Source organism: Mytilus trossulus, chromosome 2 (assembly GCF_036588685.1).
Source record: "Mytilus trossulus isolate FHL-02 chromosome 2, PNRI_Mtr1.1.1.hap1, whole genome shotgun sequence".
NCBI lineage: Eukaryota > Metazoa > Mollusca > Bivalvia > Mytilida > Mytilidae > Mytilus > Mytilus trossulus.
The window spans coordinates 15,990,754-16,014,492 of NC_086374.1; the positions used below are offsets into that span (position 1 = coordinate 15,990,754).

Sequence of the window (23,739 nt, forward strand, 5' to 3'; positions counted from 1 at the left end):
GGGGATCTAAAAGAGGAAAAAGCACAATTATAGGAACACTGAGGAATTAGTTGAGAAAAGATTTCACATCAAAATACAAAGTTAAAACTTTATAAGCTACCTGGCAACTTGATTCAAAAGATTGAGCCAGTGGTTTGTTGTAAAGTCTTTTAATATGTGTTTACATAATTTTCTGCATAACAACAATTTCTTTTTCAAACATATCACATTCATAGGAACATAATTAATCCGCATGCTTGATCAGCTGTTACAATTAAATTATAATTGTCCCAATAATTGTTTGTTTTCTTTTATAATTGTATTCAATTCATCAAAATCACAATGCTGACTATTATTAACAAAGGTATCCATCCTAGAATATCACTTGTGGTCTGTAGTGAGGTTGAAACTTATTGGCCTTTTTACCAAGTCTTAAATGGTGCTTATTCTTAAGTCTCTGCATGTAACCAAGATCTTTAACTCTTTTCTGAGCTACCACACCTAAAAATTAAGTGATGTCATATTAAATATTATATAAATATGTGATAAATTTAATTTTATAAAGTTTTTTAAATTATGAATTTTATGTGTGAACTTTTTGTATAGATGCGACATTCTAGCAATATACCAATGAAAAATGAATGACACTATTACAAATAAATGGGGAAAATGTCCCATGAACATAGCCCTCTCCACTATATTGGAGGCATACAAACTTTGGGCAATTTTATCTTTTTTTATGCCCAATTTATGGGCATTATGTAAAATAGCAATTTAAATGAAACTTATTATAAATGTTGGAGTACTAACATAAAAAGAGGACCAACACCTCCTACATTATACGAAGATGCAACATAACAAATTTTATACCTGCTTATAACAAAGTTCACTTAATGAAAGGTACTTAAAGGAGCAAGCTCACATACCACACTTTCTGACACAACAAATGTGGTACTCATTAAAGTAACAATAAAGGCTCTGCCCTGGGGTCATAAAAAATCATCCAAAAAGTGCTTCCTTATCTAACATTCTCCTGATTATAGTACTCCTCCGAAGTAATGAGTAGAAATGCTGCAGGAACTGCTGATCCTTCAAAAGCACTTCAGCTGATGCTAGGTTTTAGGTGGGTTTTGTAATTCAGTGGTTGTTGTAAGTTTCTGTATATCATAATTGTTTTGTACCTCAATCTCTTTGGTTTTCTCTTTTGAATTGTTTTACATTTGTCATTTCTGGGTCAATTATAGCTTGCTTTTTATCTATTTAACTAGTCAAGTCCTGTGTATAATGGACGAATAACCTATTCAACCAATCAACACTTGTGTATAATGGGCACAGTACCTATTTGACCAATCAGCAGTCGTGTATAATAAATAATTACCTGTACAACCAGTCCACCCAAGTGCCTTGTACTGAGCCAACATTTTAGGTAAAACGTTCTTGTTCTGGCTCAAGTCTCTGTGAGGTAAATTCTGTTTGTAATATTTCATCAATGACCTATGCCCAATAGTTGCACCTGGAAAATCAATTAATTTAAAATTTATTGAACTTTTTAAAATAAAATTCTTTAGCACTATATTTAAAAGTATTTTTTATGCAGGGACACACTGCAGTTATACATCCACTTACAATTGATATTTTTATAAATTCTATGAAAAGGTGCTCTTAGGAGCCTGTGTCACTCATTTGAATACAATGTATATATGCCACTTCAGCAATAGCCACTCTCCAACATTTAAGACTAGAATATGACCCATGACTGCAATTTTCTTTTTTGCTGATCATTACTTTTATTGATATTTCTCTCTACTATAGTTTGAGTCAAATTATGCAAAAATGGGTAAACAAAAATCCTCATTCAATGGCTTGTCTCCTGTTAAAGGAGGCTTGACAATATCTGCTCAGTAACTTGTTTACAGATCAAATCTGGATTATTATTTTTGCTGTTACATGTTTCTCTTAACATACTTAAGTCGTTTTTCACAAAGCCTAAAAATGGTAAAAATTCTTATTCTAAAAAGGTAATAACTCCTATAAGTAAGTTAAATCACAATTTCTGTCATGTTGACTTATTAATAGCTGCTGTGGATAGTTATTTCATTGACAACCATACAAAAACTCCTTATTTTTATATATTTGTGACCTAGGTAATAGTTTCAATAAGATTTATGTTATTTAGATTGTCATTCTAGCAATTTTAGTATCTGCAAAAATGCAAAACCTGGGAAAATAGACATTGAGACTGACAAAGGAACCACATAAAACCAAAAACCCACCTGAAGGTAATACCAATTCATATCCATCATCCAGCAGAACTTGTGGGTCAACTTGTTCAGAATCCACTTCCATACTTTCATCTCCCCCTCCTGCAGCTTCATCAAAGTCAGGATAGCTGCTCCTGTAACAAAAATAATTAGCTGTGATGACATATAAATGCAGTTTTCAAGAATTCAAAATAAATAATAAAAGAAAACTTAAATGCACAGCAAATGGTGTTAGAACAGGACTTTGGCTTGAAAAGTCTGTAATCCACAGCACTATAAAGACAGGTTTACAATCTCACCTGTAATCATAGTAATCAGCATATTCAAACATGGTATCCCCATCATGTAGAAGTTTACAATGTCCCTTGTCTAACATATGTTTCTGTACAGCTTGAACTGAGTGGAAAGCTTTCCCTTTCTCATTACACCACAGGCAAACATGACCAACGCCTACTTTTTCACCTACAAAAATTAAATATAAAACATTGAACAACAATACATGATTTTCATAATTTTCCTTATCCATTATTTGATAATGTTTTTTTCTTCTTTGATTTTTGTCTCACAGATCTAAGGTAATAGTTTTATTTCCCAGTTTGATTTGTTTATTTGTTGATATGAAATTGTGTCATCAGGTATTTTTTTTTAGATAGCCAAAGAATAATAAAGCCTTCAAACAGGGTTTATACAAATACACAAATATACAAATATTTTATTGGCACAAACACAATTACAATAATTGGCAATGGCCCATACAACTGGTATACAAATAGTAATAATGCATAGAATATCAATAGGCATATTTCGAACAATATCATCGAACGATATCAATATTATCAACAATAAATGGTTAAAAAAAAAAATATCAATATCAATTACATAGTTGGTCAAACATAATAAGTATTGAAAATAATGACAATATTAATATGTAATATTATGAACAATGGTTATTAACAATTTTATAGAGTTTGTTCTGCTTTACGCAGGTTCAAACTGTCTGAGATGAAAGAGGAAGTTAATTTTAGGATTGTGTATGAATTATTATTTAATAAAAAGATTATATTATTTTCATGTTTTTGAAATTTTGTAGGATCAACGATTATATTTGAAACTTTATGGTAAAATATGTCCCTTTTAGTTGAGTATTTTTATAAAAACATCAACATTGTTATTTGCATGTGTTATTGGCCATTTTCTAATTGATAGTAAGTTTTTTTTACATCAATACCAGCCATAAGTTCAGAAATTGTTGTAGTGTTTTCAAACGAATATTTTAGATTCTTATTTTTCAATTCAGTTTTATGGAAAAATGAGATAAAAAGGTGAACATTTTTATTTCACCTCTTGATAGGTCAATGGTATCAGAAAAGTTAGTCAAATGGATTGAAATTTTTATTTAGCCCAAATTGTGGAGACATTCATCATGTTCATGACATTTTTGTCTCCCTTTTTGCAATATTTTGAATCAAATAAATGTTACCTAGGTATACAACAAGTCCTTCCAAATCAGCAATAAATCCTGCATCAGGTAAGAAAAAGCTATGTTTCTTTGTCATGTGATTGACATTTGACTCTAGAGCAGAACTGATGTGTGAACAGAATAAGCATTCCTCGATACCAAGAGCATTTTCTTCCCAATCCTCCACAGATTCAGCATCAGAATCATCTATAAGTTAAAACAATATTGATCACATAATTATAAATAAATGTTCAAAATATCTAGCAGTAAAGTTGTAGGTAATCTGTTGACTTATATTGTAGAAAACAAGATACAGACATAATAAATTGCTTGGCTGAGCACAGCCTGATACGACTGCTGACATTGAACCCTGAGCAGTTAGGGAACATTTGGACACAATATTCAAGCTTGATACTGTCTGAATTTGGATTGTGATTAAATTTTTGACATAATGTAGGTTTCTGATACAAAGTGAATGTTAAGAACTTACAAATCTATTGCGCAATACTGTGGAATTAAAGGTTCTTCTTGAAAATTTTGAAAAAAAATTTGAACCCCTTAAAAAATTGAAACCCCCCTCCTTACTTAATTCCAGTCTTTCCTTTGTACAAAAACATGTAGTATGGGACCTTGTAGTACAATTTCAGAGAGATCCACACTCTGAAACACAAGTTATTGTCTTGAAACTACAAAAATGCTTGTTTTCAGGGTTTCCGCTGGCGGTCGCCATTTTCGCAATTTGCGAAAAAATAATAATTGTGGCGAAAAAAAAATTCGTCATTTGCGAAAAAAATATATACAACGATTTATTTCCCTCCATCTTGTTTATTTACTTTTTCCGAGTTTCTCGGACTTTACCCGATCAGACAATACTCGGAATTCCCCTTGACCTCATAAAGATTTTGACAGAAAATCAATAATAAGCTGATTGCATTTTATAGCTATCGATAACAAAGGACTAATTAATAAAGGTGTTGATTGAATTGTTTGACAAAATGATATGGTTAAATGGCTTCGGTTAACTGTCACATATAGAATTTATTTACAGCTTTGCGACGCACGTGTTTGAAGCAAACTTTTGACGTCTCCTCTCCTTTCAAAGATAGTTTAGAAAAGAAATCTGTTGTTGTGACGAAAAATGTTCAAAAGCAAGAAAAATCTCCGATTAATAACTTAATTATCCTGTGACTTTAATACTACTCTCAAGTCGTTTGAGTGACACACGTGTTTCAAGCATAGTTTTTTTTTTACGTCTCACCTTTTTCACTTACGATGGTCAAAAAAAGAAAACTTTCGTTATGAAGAAATTTATCAAAAAGGTTGGGAACAACCCCTCGAATGAGAGTAATCCTTCAAGGTAATGATTACAAATGAAATGAGGGATCAATTTCATGTGATGAAAGCTTTTGTTTTGTTGTAAAAACCACCTCTTAGTACAAAGGGGCACATCAGTATTTTTCTTTTAAAGAAACTTGCCCTACAAACTATACTGGTATTATATGATAAAAACATGTCCATTAACTTGTTATATTCCAGGACTTACATCTTCTTTATTAATAAAAGAATAGTGGCACCTTTTGAGTTTGAGAGAATAATCATAGACACAATGGGAAAAAAACATCTTATTTAAGGGAGGAGGGGGGGGGGTTTAGAAAAAAAGGTTAATTTTAAACAAAAAATATATTTATGTTACTTGGCGAAAAAATTAATAAAGTGGCGAAAAAAATATTGTTTTGGCGAAAGAGGTGGCGAAAAAAATAATTGACCCAGGGGAAACCCTGCTTGTTTTTGGTCCATAATTCCTGCATAAATTGGGCAATTACCCCAAACTCAATCCAAACCTTCCTTTTGGGATATGGAACCTTTGTCGAGAAGACCGCGGGACCGGCAACGTATCGGAAGTCATATTGTATCTAAGGTCGACGTCACACGGCGACGTCTCTTTATCTTGTTAGTAACTAGTAAACGTCAAACTACAAAGCTGTTGTGTATTTTATCAGAGTTATATTATAAGATATCGTCCCCACATTTATGGTGCCGTGACTAATGGAGCTACCAAAGCTGAAATCAAGAAGAACGGGCAATCGTAGTGCCGTTACCAGACTTTTACGAAAATTTGCCGACGCAAAAGAAAGTTCTGAATTCGACCGAGAGGAGCTGTTAGCCACATACGAAAATCTACAACAGAAGAAGAAGTTACTCGACACACTGAATGAACAAATTGAGAACGCATCGGAAACAGAGGATATAGAGACGGAAATCGTAGACACAGATGAGTATACTACAAATTTTGTTACTAAACTGAGACATTTTAAGATATTCATAGATAAGACATTACAACCCATTTCCAATCAACCATCACATTCGTCTTATCAAGTTTTAAATGTAGACAGTCCACCGTTCATCCCTACTAGTTCACCTGAAATAGTACAGACAAGTTATGTCGCCCCGTCATTGCCACAGTCAAATGATGCCGCTCGAATTTTAACAGAGACAAGCCAAATTGCCACATCAATTCCCACGTCAAGCTATGCTGTCCCGTCCGCTATATCCAGCAATCACCGTTTGCCAAAATTAACTTTACCTACATTTAATGGCAATATATTAGAATGGCCAAGCTTTTGGGATTCGTACGAATCAGCAGTTCATTACAACCCAACATTGACAGATGTTCAAAAGTTTAATTATTTGAAGGCCCAATTAGAAAACGAAGCCGCTCAGACAATTGCCGGATTTTCTCTAACTAACGCTAATTATGCCGAAGCCGTTAATGTTCTGATAGAGAGATTTGGACAGACTCATAAAATCACACAAGCACACCTACAAACACTGCTTGATATTACGCCACCCCGAGATGACCTCATAAGCCTGAGAATGTTTTATGACAAAATGGAGAGTTTAGTTAGAGGACTTGAATCGCTTGGACAGACACAGGACTCATACGGTAATTTATTAGTCCCGATTATAATCAACAAACTACCCGGAGAAATCAGAAAGCATCTCGCTCGATGCATGGTACGACAAATTGGTTATTACGAGATCTTCGAAGAAGTATAAATAAAGAGATACAAATCATGGAAGCCGGACAAGTTACACAGACAGAAAGTGGTATTTCGTATTCTACTCTTTTCGCCGGTGCTAACTCACAAAGAAAACACAACGCAAGTACTAGAAATATTAATCAGCATTTAACAGAAAAGCCGTGCATTTTCTGCACAGACATTCATTCGCCTGCCAACTGCCAGAAAGTACGCGATTTAGATGAACGCATCGCTATTGTTAAACGTAACAATTTATGCTTCAACTGCCTCGGTACACATCACATAAAAGAATGCAAATCGAAAAGCTCATGTCGTAACTGTGGTAAACTACACCACACTAGTTTATGTAATGAATTTGAACACACCGCGAACCCCGACCAGAGAAGTGAAAACCGTTTCACTGACACGAAAGATTCCGCTCACAGTTGTACGAACGAAAGTACGACATCTACACCGACTGTAGTTAATCTTGTGAAGGATACCGAGATACAAGAAGACTCAACAATATTACACTCGTCAGCACAAACTCACTCAAAAGTATTGTTGAAAACTGCAGTGGCCCCCGTTTGGTCAGATCATCATTGCACAGATACGAATATTTTGTTTGATGAAGGCGCTCAAAGATCTTTTGTAACGGAGAGTCTTGCGCATAAATTGAATCTACAGAGAGAAGGAGCCGAAAAGATTCAACTCTCATCATTTGGAGAAACCAACACTAATGCTAGGCGACTCGATAAAACCACAGTTTATGTTAAAACTGAAACTGGACATAAAATCTCAGTACATGCATTGATCGTTCCTATGATAGCTACGCCGATACAGAACCACATTCGTTACATTGACAGGAATAATAACTATTTGAAAGGACTAAAGCTCGCACATCCAGTTATGCAACAGGATTCATTCGAAATTTCACTATTAATTGGAGCCAGCTGTGGTACAATGTCAGATAGACCCATAAACTTGCACACAAGTACATTTTTTAATTGTTCAGAAACTATAAAAAAAAATTTGTAAGGGTTCCACGGAACCCAGTGTCTCGCCTACATTTGCTGTAAATCGCAGGCTCAACAAAAATGAGGAAAAAAATCAATAAAAATATTCCTCTTGATACTATCTTATGATTGTAAGAAGCTTCTGTCCAAGTTTGGTAAAAATTTAGGATAGTAAATGAATCTAATAAATGTTTTGAAAACTTTAACTGCAGACTGTATGTAATGTTAACTGGAAGAAAATCTAAGTCCATTTAAAAGTGAAATACAGAAAAAATGGAGTTATCTTTTTACTAAATTTATTTCTGGATACTATCTTATGATCATAAATAAGCTTCTGTCCAAGTTTGGTACAAACCCAGGATAGTTTATGAAAGTTATTAAAACTTTAAAAACTTTAACCACAGAGTGAATGTAATGTTTCCCCGCAGAAAAAAAATAAGTCCATTTATAAGTAAAATACGGAAAAAATGGAATTTTATTTTTACAAAATTTACTTCTGGATATTATCTTATGATCATAAACAAGCTTCTGTCCAAGTTTGGTAGAAATCCAGTATAGTTTAAGAAAGTTATTAAAATTTCAAAAACTTTAACCACAGAGTGAATATTTGTGAACGCCGCTGCCGCCGACATTGACGGAATGTAGGATCGGTTAGTCTCGCTTTTTCGACTAAAGTCGAAGGCTCGACAAAAACCTTAGTGGTCCTTAATTCCTAAGCTGTTGGCACTCTACTTGAGGTATAAAACATTGTGGTACAATTTCAAAGCAATTTAAATACTCATACACAAGTTTTTATCCTGAAAGTAGAAATATAAAAAAGAAGATGTGGTATGATTGCCAATGAGACAATTATCCACAAAAGACCAAAAATGATGCTTGTTTTGGCCCCTTTTTAGCCCCTTATTCCTAAACAGTTGAGACCATAATCCCCTAAATCAATCCCAACCTTTCTTTTGTGGTATTGAATCTTCTCCTTTAATTTCATAGAGATCCATTAACTAAAGTTATTGTCTGGAAACCAAATGTGTTTTCGGACAACACAGACGACAACATCATACCATTGAATGATATCAAATTTAGTTAATACCCTTTACGTCTTGAGGAAACGATGATAGTCCGTCGGAAGGGGATGATAAATGGCTGACCCGTGTTAAGAGAGAGTCATATCTCTTGCACGTTAAAGACACTCTTGTAGATTTCGAAAAAGAGTAGGCTAATGCTGCTACAAGGCAGCACTCGCACCCGCAAAGTGGAAAGGGATTAATATAAGTTGCAAAACTTGTTTCCCAATCCACTATAAATAAATATGTTTAAAAAAACTACGTACTGTATAACACAATAATGGTAAAAATTGAATATTTGATATAGGGGTTAATCAAAGGTAATTTTATGAAGTTACCGTCATCCAATATTTCCATCTGTGTTTTGTTACATCCAGGTTTAGCTTGATCTCCCTTGCCACTGGCAGTAGCTGATATTTTGGTTTTCAGTGCCATGTTTACACAATCTTTCATCAATCTTTTTTCATTTTCTGGCAAATCAGAATTATCTGTTCCTTCTGCATTTTCTGTGATTTTTTCTTTATTTTTTTCTATTTCTTCTCTCAGCTTTGAGGTGTGTTTTGTAACAACATCTTTATGCTTTTTAGATTTTAAATGATTTTCATACTGGTTCTTTGAGTTGAAATGTTTATTACATATTTCACATGAAGCAGTGGTGGCCTCCTCATCTTCACTAGCCTGTAAACATACAAAATCAAACTTAATGAAACATTTTCTAGTACAAGTTTAACTTGTTTCTTTTTAATACCCCTTACATGTATATTTACTTCTATATAATTGTTTGTTTTGTTGAAGCACCAAAGTCCCTAGTTCTAAAAGTTAAACTGAAATCAGATAATAATTCCTCTCCTTCAGAGGTGTAACAGGAGATGATCTGATAGTTCCTTAGCAAAAAGCTGAGGTTTTTAAAAATCTTATTCTGGATCATTGTTAAGAAATGGATTACCACAAAACACTTTTACTTTTAAGCAAAGTACAATGAATTATTTTGATTTGTATATTTTTGATTTGATTTTTTTTTAAATTTTACTTCATGTATTATTCGTACCTCTTGACCAGTTTTATCTCTTTATCAGGTTTAAATAAAAGTTCATTGTAATTTGAACTACTTGTCTGCTACCATACATTGTATGTAATTTTTTAAGATTTATATGTGAGGGCCGCAAGGAAGATTAGTTTGTTGTTACTAACAGCATGTGTGTACCCTCTTTATATAAAGAATTTATTATTGATTTAGTATTATTATATATGCTCTTCATAATTTCAATTCTTGAATAAATATTCTGATATGTTTTTTTAAAAGATTTAAAAAAAACATACTTCTGTAGCTCATTGTTTGAGTTTCTTGTGTTAAAATGATTTCAGACATACATTTGATTAAAGGAACTTACCTTTTCTCTCTGTGCAAGTACTTTCTGTTGGAAGGTATCTGCAGTGACTGGTGGGAGCTCAGCTACTTTTCTTTTCAAGTTATATCTGTGCCAGTCAGTTTTATAATGTCCTCTCTGAAGATCCAATGTGGAAAATCCTACCCTGCATGTTATACATGTATACAGGCCTGACATGACATCAACAGTTGTCCTAAAATAGAATAGTCCTGTAAATCAGTAGAATGAAACATGACTAAATACTGCACATCTGAAATGCATTAATGCAGGGTTAATATTCATAAAATAATTGGGAAATGTGTCCATGAGACACAGATGATGCCCCTCCTTGCATATATGATTATAAAGGATAATCCATTTAAGAGTTTGACTATCCCTATGGTGTCTTTCGCCTCTCTTGTACGTAGTCTGTTTTTTGTGGTAATAATTGTTTGCATACATGGTGGTAGTAAATATCGCATAAAAGTTTCAGGGTTAATTTCCGACATGTTGATGACAGGTGGAGGGTCTGAGGGACCTTTGCCTAACTAATGTTTTGCCAAAAAGCCCTGTTGATAGATCTGTGTTTTACTTGCTCGGATACTAATATTAAGAACACATATTTTTGTATCCATTCTATATTCTTCAAAACTACATATGTACAGTTACATGTATGCTACAAATCGACAACTCTCTAAGGGGGTCTCATTGGGGGGTTCCGATCCCGGATCCCGCTTACTGTTTTGTCAGATTCCCGTATCCTGCTTACACTATGTACGTAAGCAATTCTTTTTTTTTGTCATTTCCCGGGTCCCGCAAGACCTCATTTCCCGTTTTCACGACACAATAATTTGAATTTCACGTTTCCCGCTTACAAAAAATTGGCAATCCCGCGTCACGCTTAGACCCCAATGAGACCCACTCTAAGTTTATGGCTAAACGTATTGATCTCATTTATATTCATGCATGTTCATCAGCCAGAGCTCCAGATAAGCTGCGTATTTGCGTGATCACGCAATTCAAATAATAGAAAACCCAATGCAATTGCCCATTGCAGGGTTCAATAACCCAATTAATTTAAAGGAAAACCCAATTATATACCAAAACCATGAGTTCTCAACCCTTTTGTTGGCTACCGTTTGCGTTATTTACCCTTATCTGTTTTCACTTGTTGCGTAATCTATTTTTATTATATTTATAATTGGAAATGTCCTTTCGTTCTAAAAATAGATTCCTGCATATCAAGTAGCTGAAATGGGTCCCTGTTGGCATTTTCCCATGCTCAAAAGGTACACGTGGTTTTGAAATCATTTCGATCTTCTCGGCGTTTATCCGATTAGCGTGCGTCATATTGTCATATTTTTTTTCGAATTGCTCGAGATTTATCAAAACATACATTGAATTAAAACGAAAGTGAATGTCCGATAAAAATATTGAACAGAGGCATGTTTTCAGCTTCTTTTGCATAGCTGAGGGAAAGATATGATGATAACAACACTCAGCCAGTGTTTTTAGGAAGCGTCCGTCGAACGCATGGGCGTGTTTGCGTACCTCAACGAGAACGTCATAATTTGCTAATAAACACGGGACTTCGTCAAAAACTGAATCAGTTGCCGTTAGAAAATGTGAAAGGCCAAATCAATTATGAAATGATATGTAATTGGAAACCAAAAGTTCTAATAAGGGATGAATTAATCCAAGATTTATGTAAATTGAATAAAACAAAAACATTCAAGTATAAGAGTTTATATACTATTTTTTTTCTCGTTTTCACGGTTAATGAGAAAAAAGTAAAAACACAAAAATACCGAACTCCGAGGAAAATTCAAAAAGGAAAATCAAAAATCAAAAGGCAAAATCAAAAGTCCAAACACATCAAACGAATGGGTAACAACTGTCATATTCCTGACTTGGTACAGGCATTTTCTAATGTAGAAAATGGTGGATTGAACCTGGTTTTATAGCTAGCTAAACCTCTCACTTATATGACAGTCGCATCAAATTCCATTAAATTGTCAACGATGCATGAACAAAACAAACATACTCAAAGAGTAAAAATGTCAAATACGTACACACAGGTACTCCTCTCAGAATTTTTAAATAAAGGTGTTTAAGAGAAAAAAAGATTTGAGACGAGTGCTTGGGAATGCACATATCCGTTATATACAGTTTACATTATAAGTTGTGAGAAATTACAAAACTGGCAGAAGGTTAAAAACGGGACACAAATGAAACCTACAATTGCTCGTCAGTGACTTAAGAAAATAAAACAGCTATAGCACATACAGTGTTCCAGCTTGAATCTCAGGGCAGAAGGGTGCTACTTGTCTGAAAGGGCACTTTAGCGCAATAACCCAAATTGTAAGGGCGCTGTTTGGCAGTGTATTAATAACCTTGAATACATGTATATATATTGCTAGGCTCAGCTGCAGAACATTACTTGTATTTTAACCTTATACAGAAATTAATTTGTTCCAAGTGTTAGTTCCAGTAAGATTTTTTTATTATCAAATTATCATACCATGACACAAAGCATATCATTTTAATTGATGTATAACTTAATTATACAAGTCTATAAAAATAAACAAGTAGTTCTGAAAGATGGAGCTAAACAAAATTGAATTTGTTATGTAATTAAATTATCTACATTAAAATTACTTGTTTAGACATACATGTATAGTATTTGTGTTATCATGGTTATTGAAAGTTACCTAACTTGTAATTCTTTAAATTGTTACAAAAAAGTATTAAGAAGTGCACACCAAAGTGCTCCTAAGTAGGGAGTTTTATAAATATAACAGGTGATACAAGAGATGATTATATTATAATGATGCAATAATACATTGCATATATTGCAGTAGGTATAAACTCCATTATGGTTAAAAAATAAAAGCATTTGTTAAGTGCTCCTATGTAAGGAGGATTATAATACAAGAAATAAAACAGGAAGTTGTGCAATCTTGTTATGTTCAAATACAAATTTCTTTGTTCTTCTTTTAATTTTATACTCATGATTATAAAACAAAACGTTTTTACCAATCTACTAATTTAGTCAAAACTTAGTATACCTATTAAATTGTTTTAAATTTTATTTTAAAATATATTTTTTTATCTGTACATATGCTATAATACGTAAACATTACAAATGGCTGACATGGTCATTTTCATTCTGTATTAAATATCTAGTATTTGTTCAATTATCTTAAATCCACTAATTCGCAGTGAACAATCATTAGCAGAGGTGATAAAACTGCCCAAGGCATTAGGTATTTAACTTAATCCTATTGTCAGTTAATTAGTGTTACACAATCAGGTAACAATTTCACCGGAAACGCCAGAAGGCATGAAATTTGTAAAATGTATCTTTTGATAAGGCAGAGGGGGACATTCTTTGGCTTTGGAGGGCAGAAGGGCGGGGGTAAGGGCACCAAGGGCGGGGCGCCCTTCTATTTAGGGCAGGCGGGAACACTGACATATTATTCAAAGAAAGAAACATACTTAAGATGGAAAAACATCCGGGGTTGATATTGCCTAAATATTCAATAGTGTGTTGATGAAAAAACCCAATACACTAAGGAGCTTGGTGGTGAAAAACCCAATTTGATATTTACTTGAGGGGTGAATTGGAATTGATAATGCAATTGAAAATCTTTATCACCCAATTACATAAGAAAATGGTGGGTAAAAACCCCAATTTGTGAATTCTTATCTGGAGCTCTGATCAGCTATGCTGGTAGTTGTGTCAAAATCATATCATACATGATAATGGCCAGCAAGTACACACTGAAATGATTTCATTAACCAGAATAGGGCTCTTCACGGTTAGTTCGGCCATATTGGATAGGGGGCAAAAATACCGGAAAACATCATAGAAACAGAGCAGTTGCTTGGAAACACACATAGGATTTCCCATACTTTCATACTATTTCCACCTCTTTCTAAAAAATCTGCCCCCTATCCAACATGGCCGAACTAACTGTGAAGAGCCCTATTAAAAAGATAAACATCTAACACTGTTTCTGTGGACAAACTGGTATAAATTATAACTATAAATGTCTAAACACTCTATGTCATGGCAAAACTCACAGGCACTTGTTTTTGTCTATGGGGAGACCCACTACCAACTAGTTAATGTAGTATATAAATATATGTTGATTGTGGATCTTCCCATGGATAGAAACAAGTGCCTGTGGCAAAAATTATATAAACAATTCTGAAAATGCAGAATATTTATCAACAATGACATGGTCATTGTCAACAAAACGTTATGTACCTTCTACTCCTCCCCATAATATATCCGAGTTCTCTTTCTGACAACTATTCTAATGTTAAGAAATTACCTGAACAATATTTATGTCAAATAGAAAACTTACAACGTGTTTTGCAATCCTAAAATCTGTAACTACTACTTCCGGTTCAAATATCCGAAAACAAACATTTGGCAGTAGGAGAGAGAGACATTATTTAATTATTCACAATCAATGAATTAAATTTTATTTAAATGATAATGTACAAATTCAATTGATCTTCTATAAAATCTACACATAAGCGACTGTAATTAATGTTATCAAAAAAATATCTGGTTGAATCAAAAGCGTATCCGAACCGGAGATGCACCCGAATTTCCCTTTCGCAAGCCTTTTCCGCTTCCTCTATCCAACTTTCAGCCTTCGAAATGGTACATGCTAAATAAAATCCATCTTAATCTATGCCATCTTGTTACTTTTGAATAAATTTTATACATCATGCTGTTAGAGGAATATCTATCCATCATTTAAAAGCTACGAACGACTGCAATAATATAAAATGGCTTTCTAAATTTCTTCTCTTATATTCTGAAGTTGACAATGTTTTTCTTCTCTTTCCAAGTGCAACGCTATTTGTCAGTTCTATTTATATATATTATTGTTTTCTAGTTACATAAATGTGGTTTTGAAATGCTGCATGTAGTTGATGGCCTGAGTCGCTCGAACGAACAAAATATTTTTTTCTAAAAAAAATAATTAACCATGGCCATATAGGGTCACAAAGCTTCATAATCTTCGATATTTACCGTCTATAACTTATTTTACATGTATCGGTATAAAGGTAAATGTTGAAATGCTAATGGATCTTGATATCTTTACTTGCCTTACTTTTCAGAGCTTGCAATTTCTGGTATAAGTGAATGAAAAGCAACAAGAAATCAAACTCGGAATTCCTAATACATTTAACTATACAGGCTTGACAATTGCATCACTTTTGTATGTCATCCTCAATAAGACAACATGCATTTTATATTTGAGTCTTATTGTTGATGTTATTTTTCAGGCAAAGAGAACAAGAAAGGTTGGCATTACTGGAAAGTATGGTACCAGATATGGTGCCTCACTGAGGAAGACCATCAAAAAGATGGAAATTGAACAGCATTCCAAGTACACATGTCAGTTTTGTGGAAAGGTAAAGCAATAAAAATAAGAGTTTTTTTATAAAACATGTTGAGTCAGTAGCTTATTTTCTTGGTCCTAATTAAAAAAAATAAGCTGTTATAACCACTATATACATATTGTAGAAGCATAAGAAAGGAAAATATAATTAAATTTTTACTGAATCATTAAAGTTAAAAAAAAATCTGGTACTCCAACCTCCTCTACCAAAAATGTAAATGCCTTATAAGTTACAATAGTACAGTATTGTTGAAAGTGATGTTATACACCAATCATTTAAAATGACTCTAAAGGATGTTGATTTTGTGACGTAACTTCTGTTGTCTATAAAACGTTATATTTTAAATTTTCTAAATGTCTTAAAATATATTCTACAATTTTCAGGACGCTATGAAAAGAAGAGCTGTAGGAATCTGGCACTGCACCAAGTGTATGAAGACTGTTGCAGGAGGTGCTTGGATATACAGGTACATGTTCATGTGTTTTTAATTAGTTTACATAAATCTACTTTCACTGTCTCAATACACTAATGAAATTGAGAATAGAAATTGGGAATTGTGTCCAAGAAACAACAACCTGACCAAAGAGTGGACAAAAGTCGAAGGCCACCAATGGATTTTCAATGCAACTATTCATAAAAGTCCTCGTATCCACAATACATTGTAGTGTTCTAGTCTTGCCTCAACCAAGTTCTATAAGTTAGCCTTCAGTGGAGATGGAGAAGAGGGTGTATTATTGCTTTTGCTGAGTTAATATGCCCCACATCAACCAACAACAACCTCTAAACATAAGGTTCCTGACTTGGGACAGGATCAAACAAACGCAGCAGGTTTAAACATTTTAATAGGTGCCAACCTTCACCCTAACCTGAAACCAAAGTGTAAAATCACAAAATAGAAACACTATAAAACATTAATTGCAATGGCTCAACTCAATCAAGACACATTACACATTAACAAAAACAAGGGAACATTCTTTGAACGAATAGATTTTATCTATGGCACCATTTACATAATGTCACTTAAAAGGCAACCCCATATATATAAGAGACATGTACATGTAAGTCAACAGTATTATGAGAGTTATAGCCCTTAAATGGTGGACTGACATAATCAAATACAACAAATGACCATCAAGGCAAGAATAGAATTGATTTACATTGCTGAAAATATAGATTCATTGTTTATTTGACTTGCCTCTGAGTGATGAATTATATGATATATTTTCAAGTTTTTGTCAAAACAATAAAGGATAGAGGAACTGTAGACATCAACATTAATGACGAAAATTGAGGATCACAATTGATTTCAATGTTATAAAATATTGTCGGTGCAATTTGATTTGGAGAGGAAGCCTCTAAAGATATTTTTATGCCCTTATCTTAGGGAAAGGGCATCAAGTTTTACTCGTGTCCGTTGGTATATCCAATATTTGGTTTCCATTTAACTTCAGTTTTCCTTAACCAAATGGTATAAAACTTATACACAATGCTTATTACCACAAATCACAGATGAATTTTGGTGGTGTCACTTTTATAACTCTAGAGTTGTGTCCTTTTACTAATGGTAAAATTTATGGTTTCCTTTAAGTTTCTGTTCTTTTAACTTGAGTTTGCCTTAACTAAAAATTACCTCAAAACATGGACCAAGTTTGAATTTTGGTTGCATCACTGTTACCATTTAAGAGTTGCGTCCCTTTACAAATAGAAATTTTGCTGCATTAATTTTGTTTCCATTCTCGGACTTAAGAATGCCACAACCAAATGTAATAAATGAAACCTATACACAATGCTTAATACCACAAAACAGATCAAGTACGAATTATGGTGGCGTTACTTTTATTGTTTTAGAGTAAAGCCCCTTTACAAATTGAAAAATTTCTGGATTTTTTTTATCGTTATCTATCTCTAGTTTGCCTCAAATAAACAAATAAATGTTATGGAACGTTTACACAAGGCTTATTACCACCAAATTCAGATCAAGTACCAATTTGGGTAGCGTCACTTTTACAGTTCTTAGTTATGTCCCTTTATGATAGTATATGCAAGCAGGGGCATCATCTGTGTCACAATGACACCTTCCCAATTTATTTTAAATATCTTTTAATATCTAAGTAACATTATTATGGGATACTGGCACTGATGAAAGAAAAAAAATAATGGCTTTTAATTTCATTTGTGTTAAGAATCTTTTTTGTCCCCTATCAAAGGGGACTTTATGTTTGCACCCTGTCTGTCTGTCCATCCATCAGTCCAGCAAATCGGTTTTCCACACTTTTTAGCTCACCTGGCCAAAAGGGCCAAGTGAGCTTTTCTCATCACTTGTCGTCCATCGTTAGCTTTTACAAAAATCTTCTCTGAAACTACTGGGCCAAATTAAACCAAACTTGGCCACACTCATCATTGGGGTATCTAGTTTAAAAAATGTGTCCGGCGACCCAGCCAACCATCCAACATGGCCGCCATGGCTAAAAATAGAACATAGGGGTAAAATGCAGTTTTTGGCTTATAACTCAAAAACCAAAGCATTTACAGCAAATCTGACGTGGGGTAAAATTGTTTATCAGGTCAAGATCTATCTGCCCTGAAATTTTCAGATGAATCGCACAATCCATTGTTAGGTTGCTGCCCCTGATTTGGTAATTTTAAGGAAACTTTGCTGTTTTTTGTTATTATCTTGAATATTAAAATAGACAGAGATAAACTGTAAACAGTAAACAGCAATAATGTTCAGCAAAGTAAGATTTACAAATTAGTCAACCTGACCAAAATGGTCAGTTGACCCCTTTATGAGTTATTGCCCTTTATAGTCAATTTTTAACAATTTTTGGTAAATCTTTGTAATTTTTTACAAAAATCTTCTCCTCTGAAACTACTGGGCCAAATTAAACCAAACTTTGCCACAATCATCATTGGAGTGTTTTGTTTAAAAAATGTGTACGGTGACCCGGCCAACCATCCAAGATGGCCACCATGGCTAAAAATAGAACATAGGGGTAAAATGCAGTTTTTGGCTTATAACTCAAAAACCAAAGCATTTACAGCAAATCTGACAAGGGGTAAAATTGTTTATCAGGTCAAAATCTATCAGCCCTGAAATTTTCAGATGAACCGGACATTCTGTTGTTAGGTTGCTGCCCCTGAATTGGAAATTTTGCCGTTTTTGGTTATTATTTTGAATACTATTATAGATAGAGATAAACTGTTAACAGAAATAATTTACATCAAAGTGATATCTTAAAATTATTCAACATGACCAAAATGGTCAATTGACCCCAAGGAGTTATTGTCCTTTATAGTCAACTTTTAACAATTTTTACTAACATTTTTCACTAAAACTACTGGGCCAAGTTCATTATAGATAGAGATAATTGTTATCAGCAAAAATGTACAGTACAGTAAGATGTACAAACACATTACCATCACCAAAACACAAAGTTGTCATGAATCCATCTGCGTCCTTTGTTTCATATTCACATAGACCAAGGTGAGCGACACAGGCTCTTTAGAGCCTCTAGTTTTCTTTCATGCTTGTTATTTGTTAAAATTATCTGTAGACAAACAAGTGAAAGAGATTACTAATTGACATATTTTATAAATGTGATACTTGTTTTGATATCTTATCTTTTAAAACTAATTCTTTTATTTTCACACCAAATTTTTTATCTTTTGTAGTACAAATGCTGCAGCCACAGTAAGAAGTGCAGTTCGACGTCTTAGAGAAATGAAGGAACTTTAAAGTGTCAAAAAATAAAATATAAAAAAACTATTATGAATATTTCAATAACCCATAGTCCCTAGCTATCTGGTGTGAGTCATATTATAATCCAGATGATGAATACACTCAGGTTCATGTCTTGGATCATTACTTATTTTATCAGATTATTCATAATTCTTTAAATTCCATTCCAGATTCAATTATTACAAAGGGCAAGGCAAGTCTTCAAACACAAAAAGAACTTTTTTAGAATGCATTAGCACATCGTGTTTGTGTGTATATAATTAAAGTGCTTTAAATTTGTCTCATAAGTAAAAAATAAACTACGATATGTACCATGAAGGACACATGTGCAGAACATGTATCAAATTTTAGTAATTACATTAATTTATATCCGATACATTTGGAAAGTATCTAAAATTTTCCATTGCATAGAGTTCCAGATTTAATTGTCATTTGCTCTACTTGGGAGATGAACATTGTAAAAATTTTGTTAACATTTTTTGTACACAATCAATCCTAAGAGATTATGTTAATTCAGAAAGCAAATAATTTTTGTTGAGCCTAAGAATTTTTTTTCGCAAAAGGGAGAGCAATCCTACACTGTGTGGTTAATTTTAAACTATCTTAAATTATCCTGGATTTCTACCAAACTTGGACAGATGCTTGTTCATTATCATATAAAGATAGTATCCAAATATAAGTTTGTTAAAGAAAAAAATGTTTTATCAAACTTAGACAGAAACTTCTGTATGATGAAAAGCTAGTATCTAGTCATTGGTTTTCAACTGACCTCTACCACATTTCATGGCTAAGGTAAAGTTTCTGTGGCCCTTTAAGGGTCTAGGAATATAAACTACTATACTTGGATTATTGTATGAGTATAAGGTGTACATGTCAAACTGGCCGGTATCCTCTGACCTTCAGCTCATTTTCATGGTTCAGTGGTTAAAATTTAGTTTTTGTGTGCAATAGGTCAACCATATTTGGTGTATGTAAATATTCTACAATAGGTGTAAGATATTGTATGTAATGAGGCAACTCTCTGTCTAAGTCATAATTTGTAAAAGTAAACCATTATAGGTCAAATAACGGTGTTCAACATGGAGCACTGAACAGTAGGCTATAAAGGTCTCCAAAAAAAATGAATACCATTCAAATAGGAAAACTAATGTTCTAATCTATAAAAAGGAAAAAAAACCTAGAAACATTTATGAACCACATCAATCGCTGAACATTAGTTTCCTAGGTTCCTGACTTAGGACTGGTGCAAACAAATACAGCGGATTTAAACGTTTGAATAGGTCCCACCTTCACCCTTGCCTGTGGATCACAACATAAAAAGACACTTCCAAGTTATCAGTTGAAATGGCTTAGAAATCAAAAGAAGTGAATATACACTCAACAAATAAATTTGATCAATGACGCAATATAAAGACAAATAGCGTTGTAACTATTTTGATCTGAGCATCGCTGATGAGTCTTATGAAGACGGAACTTTGATAATTATGAAGTACTAATTTGGCTAGATTTCGTGGGTTTACACTGGTATTATTCATTGGTATAAGATACCTAAGAAATACACATCAATTAAATTTCATTCCTGGTATTTTATGATGATGGATATAGGTAGATAGGGTGTGAGTGCCAATGAGACAACTCCATCCAAATAACAATTTTTTAAAAGTAAACCACTATAGGTCAATGTAAGGCCTTCAACACCGGGCCTTGGCTCACACCGAACAACAAACTATAAAGGGCCCCAAAATTACTAGTGTAAAACCAACAGTCTAATCTATATAAAAAAAAGAGTTTATTTGCATCGCTAGATCAATACCCAGAGTGTATCACCAGTCCAGTAGTCCGCACTCCTGTGTTGACACGAATAACCATTGATATGGTCATAATCAAAAATTAAATGTTTACGAAACTTTGAAATACTACGACTTTTCAACCTCAGAATAAAATTACCTTAGCTGTATTTGGCAACACTTTTAGGCATTTTTGTTTCCCAATGCTTTTCAACTTCTAACTTTATTTGGCCTTTTTAACTTACTTTTAGTATTTTAGTTTGAGCGTCACCGATGAGTCTTTTGTAGATGAAACTCGTGTCTTGCACGTATACACAATTTCAATCCGGGTATCTATTATGAGTTAATTTACAACCACTTGGTCGATGCCACTGCTGGTGGAGTTTTTATTCCCCATGGTATCACTATAGCTCAGTATGCAGCACTGCTGTGTTGACATGAATTATCAATGATATGGTTATAATTAACTGTTTACGAAACTTTTCTACCTCAAAATAAAATTACCTTAGCTGTATTTGGCATCAATTTTAGGAATTTTTGTCGAGCCTTCGACTTTAGTCGAAAAAGCGAGACTAAGCGATCCTACATTCCGTTGTCGTCGGTGTCGTCGGCGGCGTCAACAAATATTCACTCTGTGGTTAAAGTTTTTGAAATTTTAATAACTTTCTTAAACTATACTGGATTTCTACCAAACTTGGACAGAAGCTTGTTTATGATCATAAGATAGTATCCAGAAGTAAATTTTGTAAAAATAAAATTCCATTTTTTCCTTATTTTACTTATAAATAGACTTAGTTTTTTCTGCGGGGAAACATAACATTCACTGTGGTTAAAGTTTTTAGAATTTTAATAACTTTCTTAAACTATCCTGGGTTTGTACCAAACTTGGACAGAAGCTTGTTTATGATAATAAGATAGAATCCGAATGTAAATTTTGTAAAAATAAAAATCTATTTTTTTCGTATTTTACTTTTAAATGGACTTAGTTTTTCTGCGGGGAAACATTACATTCACTCTGTGGTTAAAGTTTTTAAAATTTTAATAACTTTCTTAAACTATCCTTGGTGTGTACCAAACATGGACAGAAGCTTATTTAAGATCATAAAATAGTATCCAGAAGTAAATTTTATAAAAAGATAACTCCATTTTTTCTGTATTTTATTTTTAAATGGACTTAGATTTTCTTTAAGTTAACATTACATACAGTTTGCAGTTAAAGTCAGTTAAAGTTTTCAAAACATTCATTAGATTTATTAACTATCCTAGATTTTTACCAAACTTAGACAGAAGCTTCCTACAATCATAAGATGGTATCAGGAGGAAAATTTTTATTGATTTTTTTCCTCATTTTTGTTGAGCCTGCGATTTACAGCAAAAGTAGGCGAGACAGTGGGTTCCGCGGAACCCTTACAAATTTTTGTTTTTACACTCTTCAACTTCGTAGTTTATTTGGCCTTTTTAAATTAGTTTGATTTAAGCGTCACTGATGAGTCTTTTGTACACAGAACGCGTGTCTGGCGCTCGTACAAAATTTCAATACTGGTATCAATGACTCGGGGAGTTAATTTATTTAAAGTTATTGTGAAACTGCCTATTCTAGAGGTGGCGTGAATCAGATGTGGATACTTTAAAATTTCATACTCTTTTAGAGTACATACAATCTAACTCTCTTTCATCTTGAAGCAGTGTTAAAAGAGTCTTAAAACATTTGACTTTTCTACTCTTTACACAAGTATTTCACATTCCATACTAAAAGACAAATTGAAAGAGTGGGTATTGTTTTGCTTCATAAAAAAGAATGGCCAACGTAGATACAAGTATCTTGTCTTAGGAAGGAATAAATCCTACTTTGTAAAGGATCACTCTGATTCAAACAAAAAATTCACTGAAACTGATATTATCAAGATGCTTGAATTTTTGATTGACAACATATTTGTAGGACGTGTTTTCCAACAGACTGTCGGCATTCCAATGGGCACAAACTGTGCCCTCTTCTTGTCGACTTATTTCTTTATTATTATGAGGCTGACTTCATGCAGGAACTTCTTAGGAAGAAAGATAAAAAGTTCGCAATATCCTTTAGCTCTACTTTTCGCTATATATAGATGATGTTCTTTCACTATATAATTCAAAATTTTGTGACTATGTGGAACGCACCTATCCCATTGAACTAGAGATAAAGGATACTACAGATACAGTTAAGTCGGCTTCATATCTTGACTTACATCTAGAAATTGACAATGATGGTCGGTTGAAAACAAAACTTTACGAAAAAAGAGATGATTTCAGCTTTCAAATTGTGAACTTTCCATTTCTAAGTAGCAACATTCCAGCAGCACCTGCATACGGGGTATATATCTCCCAATTGATACGATATTCCCGTGCTTGCATTTCCTATCATGATTTTCTTGAAAGAGGGTTGCTGCTCACAAGGAAGCTATTAAACCAAGAGTTCCAAAAGATGAAGTTGAAATCATCCCTTCGTAAATTTTACGGACGCCATCACGAGTTGGTTGACCGTTAAGGAATAACCGTTTCACAAATGATATCGGATATGTTCCTTACGTCGTAACTACAATCCCCTTCCCTTTCATGAATGTGACCTACCGAATTAGACTATTGA

General features: G+C 33.5%; 2 protein-coding genes across 5 annotated transcripts; one reads left to right on the forward strand and one right to left on the reverse strand.

The window, feature by feature from the left end:
- Positions 1 to 133: 133 nt before the first annotated feature.
- LOC134706593 (cytoplasmic 60S subunit biogenesis factor ZNF622-like) lies at positions 134 to 14,791 on the reverse strand. Of its 4 annotated transcripts, none has more exons than XM_063565664.1 (8): positions 14,537 to 14,791; positions 10,188 to 10,377; positions 9,135 to 9,474; positions 3,721 to 3,906; positions 2,540 to 2,702; positions 2,253 to 2,374; positions 1,358 to 1,492; positions 134 to 480 (listed from the first exon to the last, which is right to left on the reverse strand). In XM_063565664.1, the coding sequence occupies exons 2-8, from the start codon at positions 10,359 to 10,361 to the stop codon at positions 353 to 355; spliced, it is 1,248 nt and encodes a 415-aa protein (XP_063421734.1). In that variant the 5' UTR covers positions 10,362 to 10,377; positions 14,537 to 14,791; the 3' UTR covers positions 134 to 352. The 4 variants fall into 4 exon arrangements, with proteins under 4 accessions (XP_063421734.1, XP_063421735.1, XP_063421732.1 ...); XM_063565665.1 differs by having other exon boundaries at positions 14,504 to 14,600; XM_063565662.1 differs by having other exon boundaries at positions 14,437 to 14,558.
- On the forward strand, positions 14,618 to 19,356 carry LOC134706595 (large ribosomal subunit protein eL43-like). The gene is made up of 4 exons (XM_063565666.1): positions 14,618 to 14,841; positions 15,474 to 15,602; positions 15,974 to 16,056; positions 19,263 to 19,356. Exons 1-4 carry the CDS (start codon positions 14,725 to 14,727, stop codon positions 19,324 to 19,326), a joined length of 393 nt encoding a protein of 130 aa, XP_063421736.1. The 5' UTR covers positions 14,618 to 14,724; the 3' UTR covers positions 19,327 to 19,356.
- Positions 19,357 to 23,739: the final 4,383 nt, after the last annotated feature.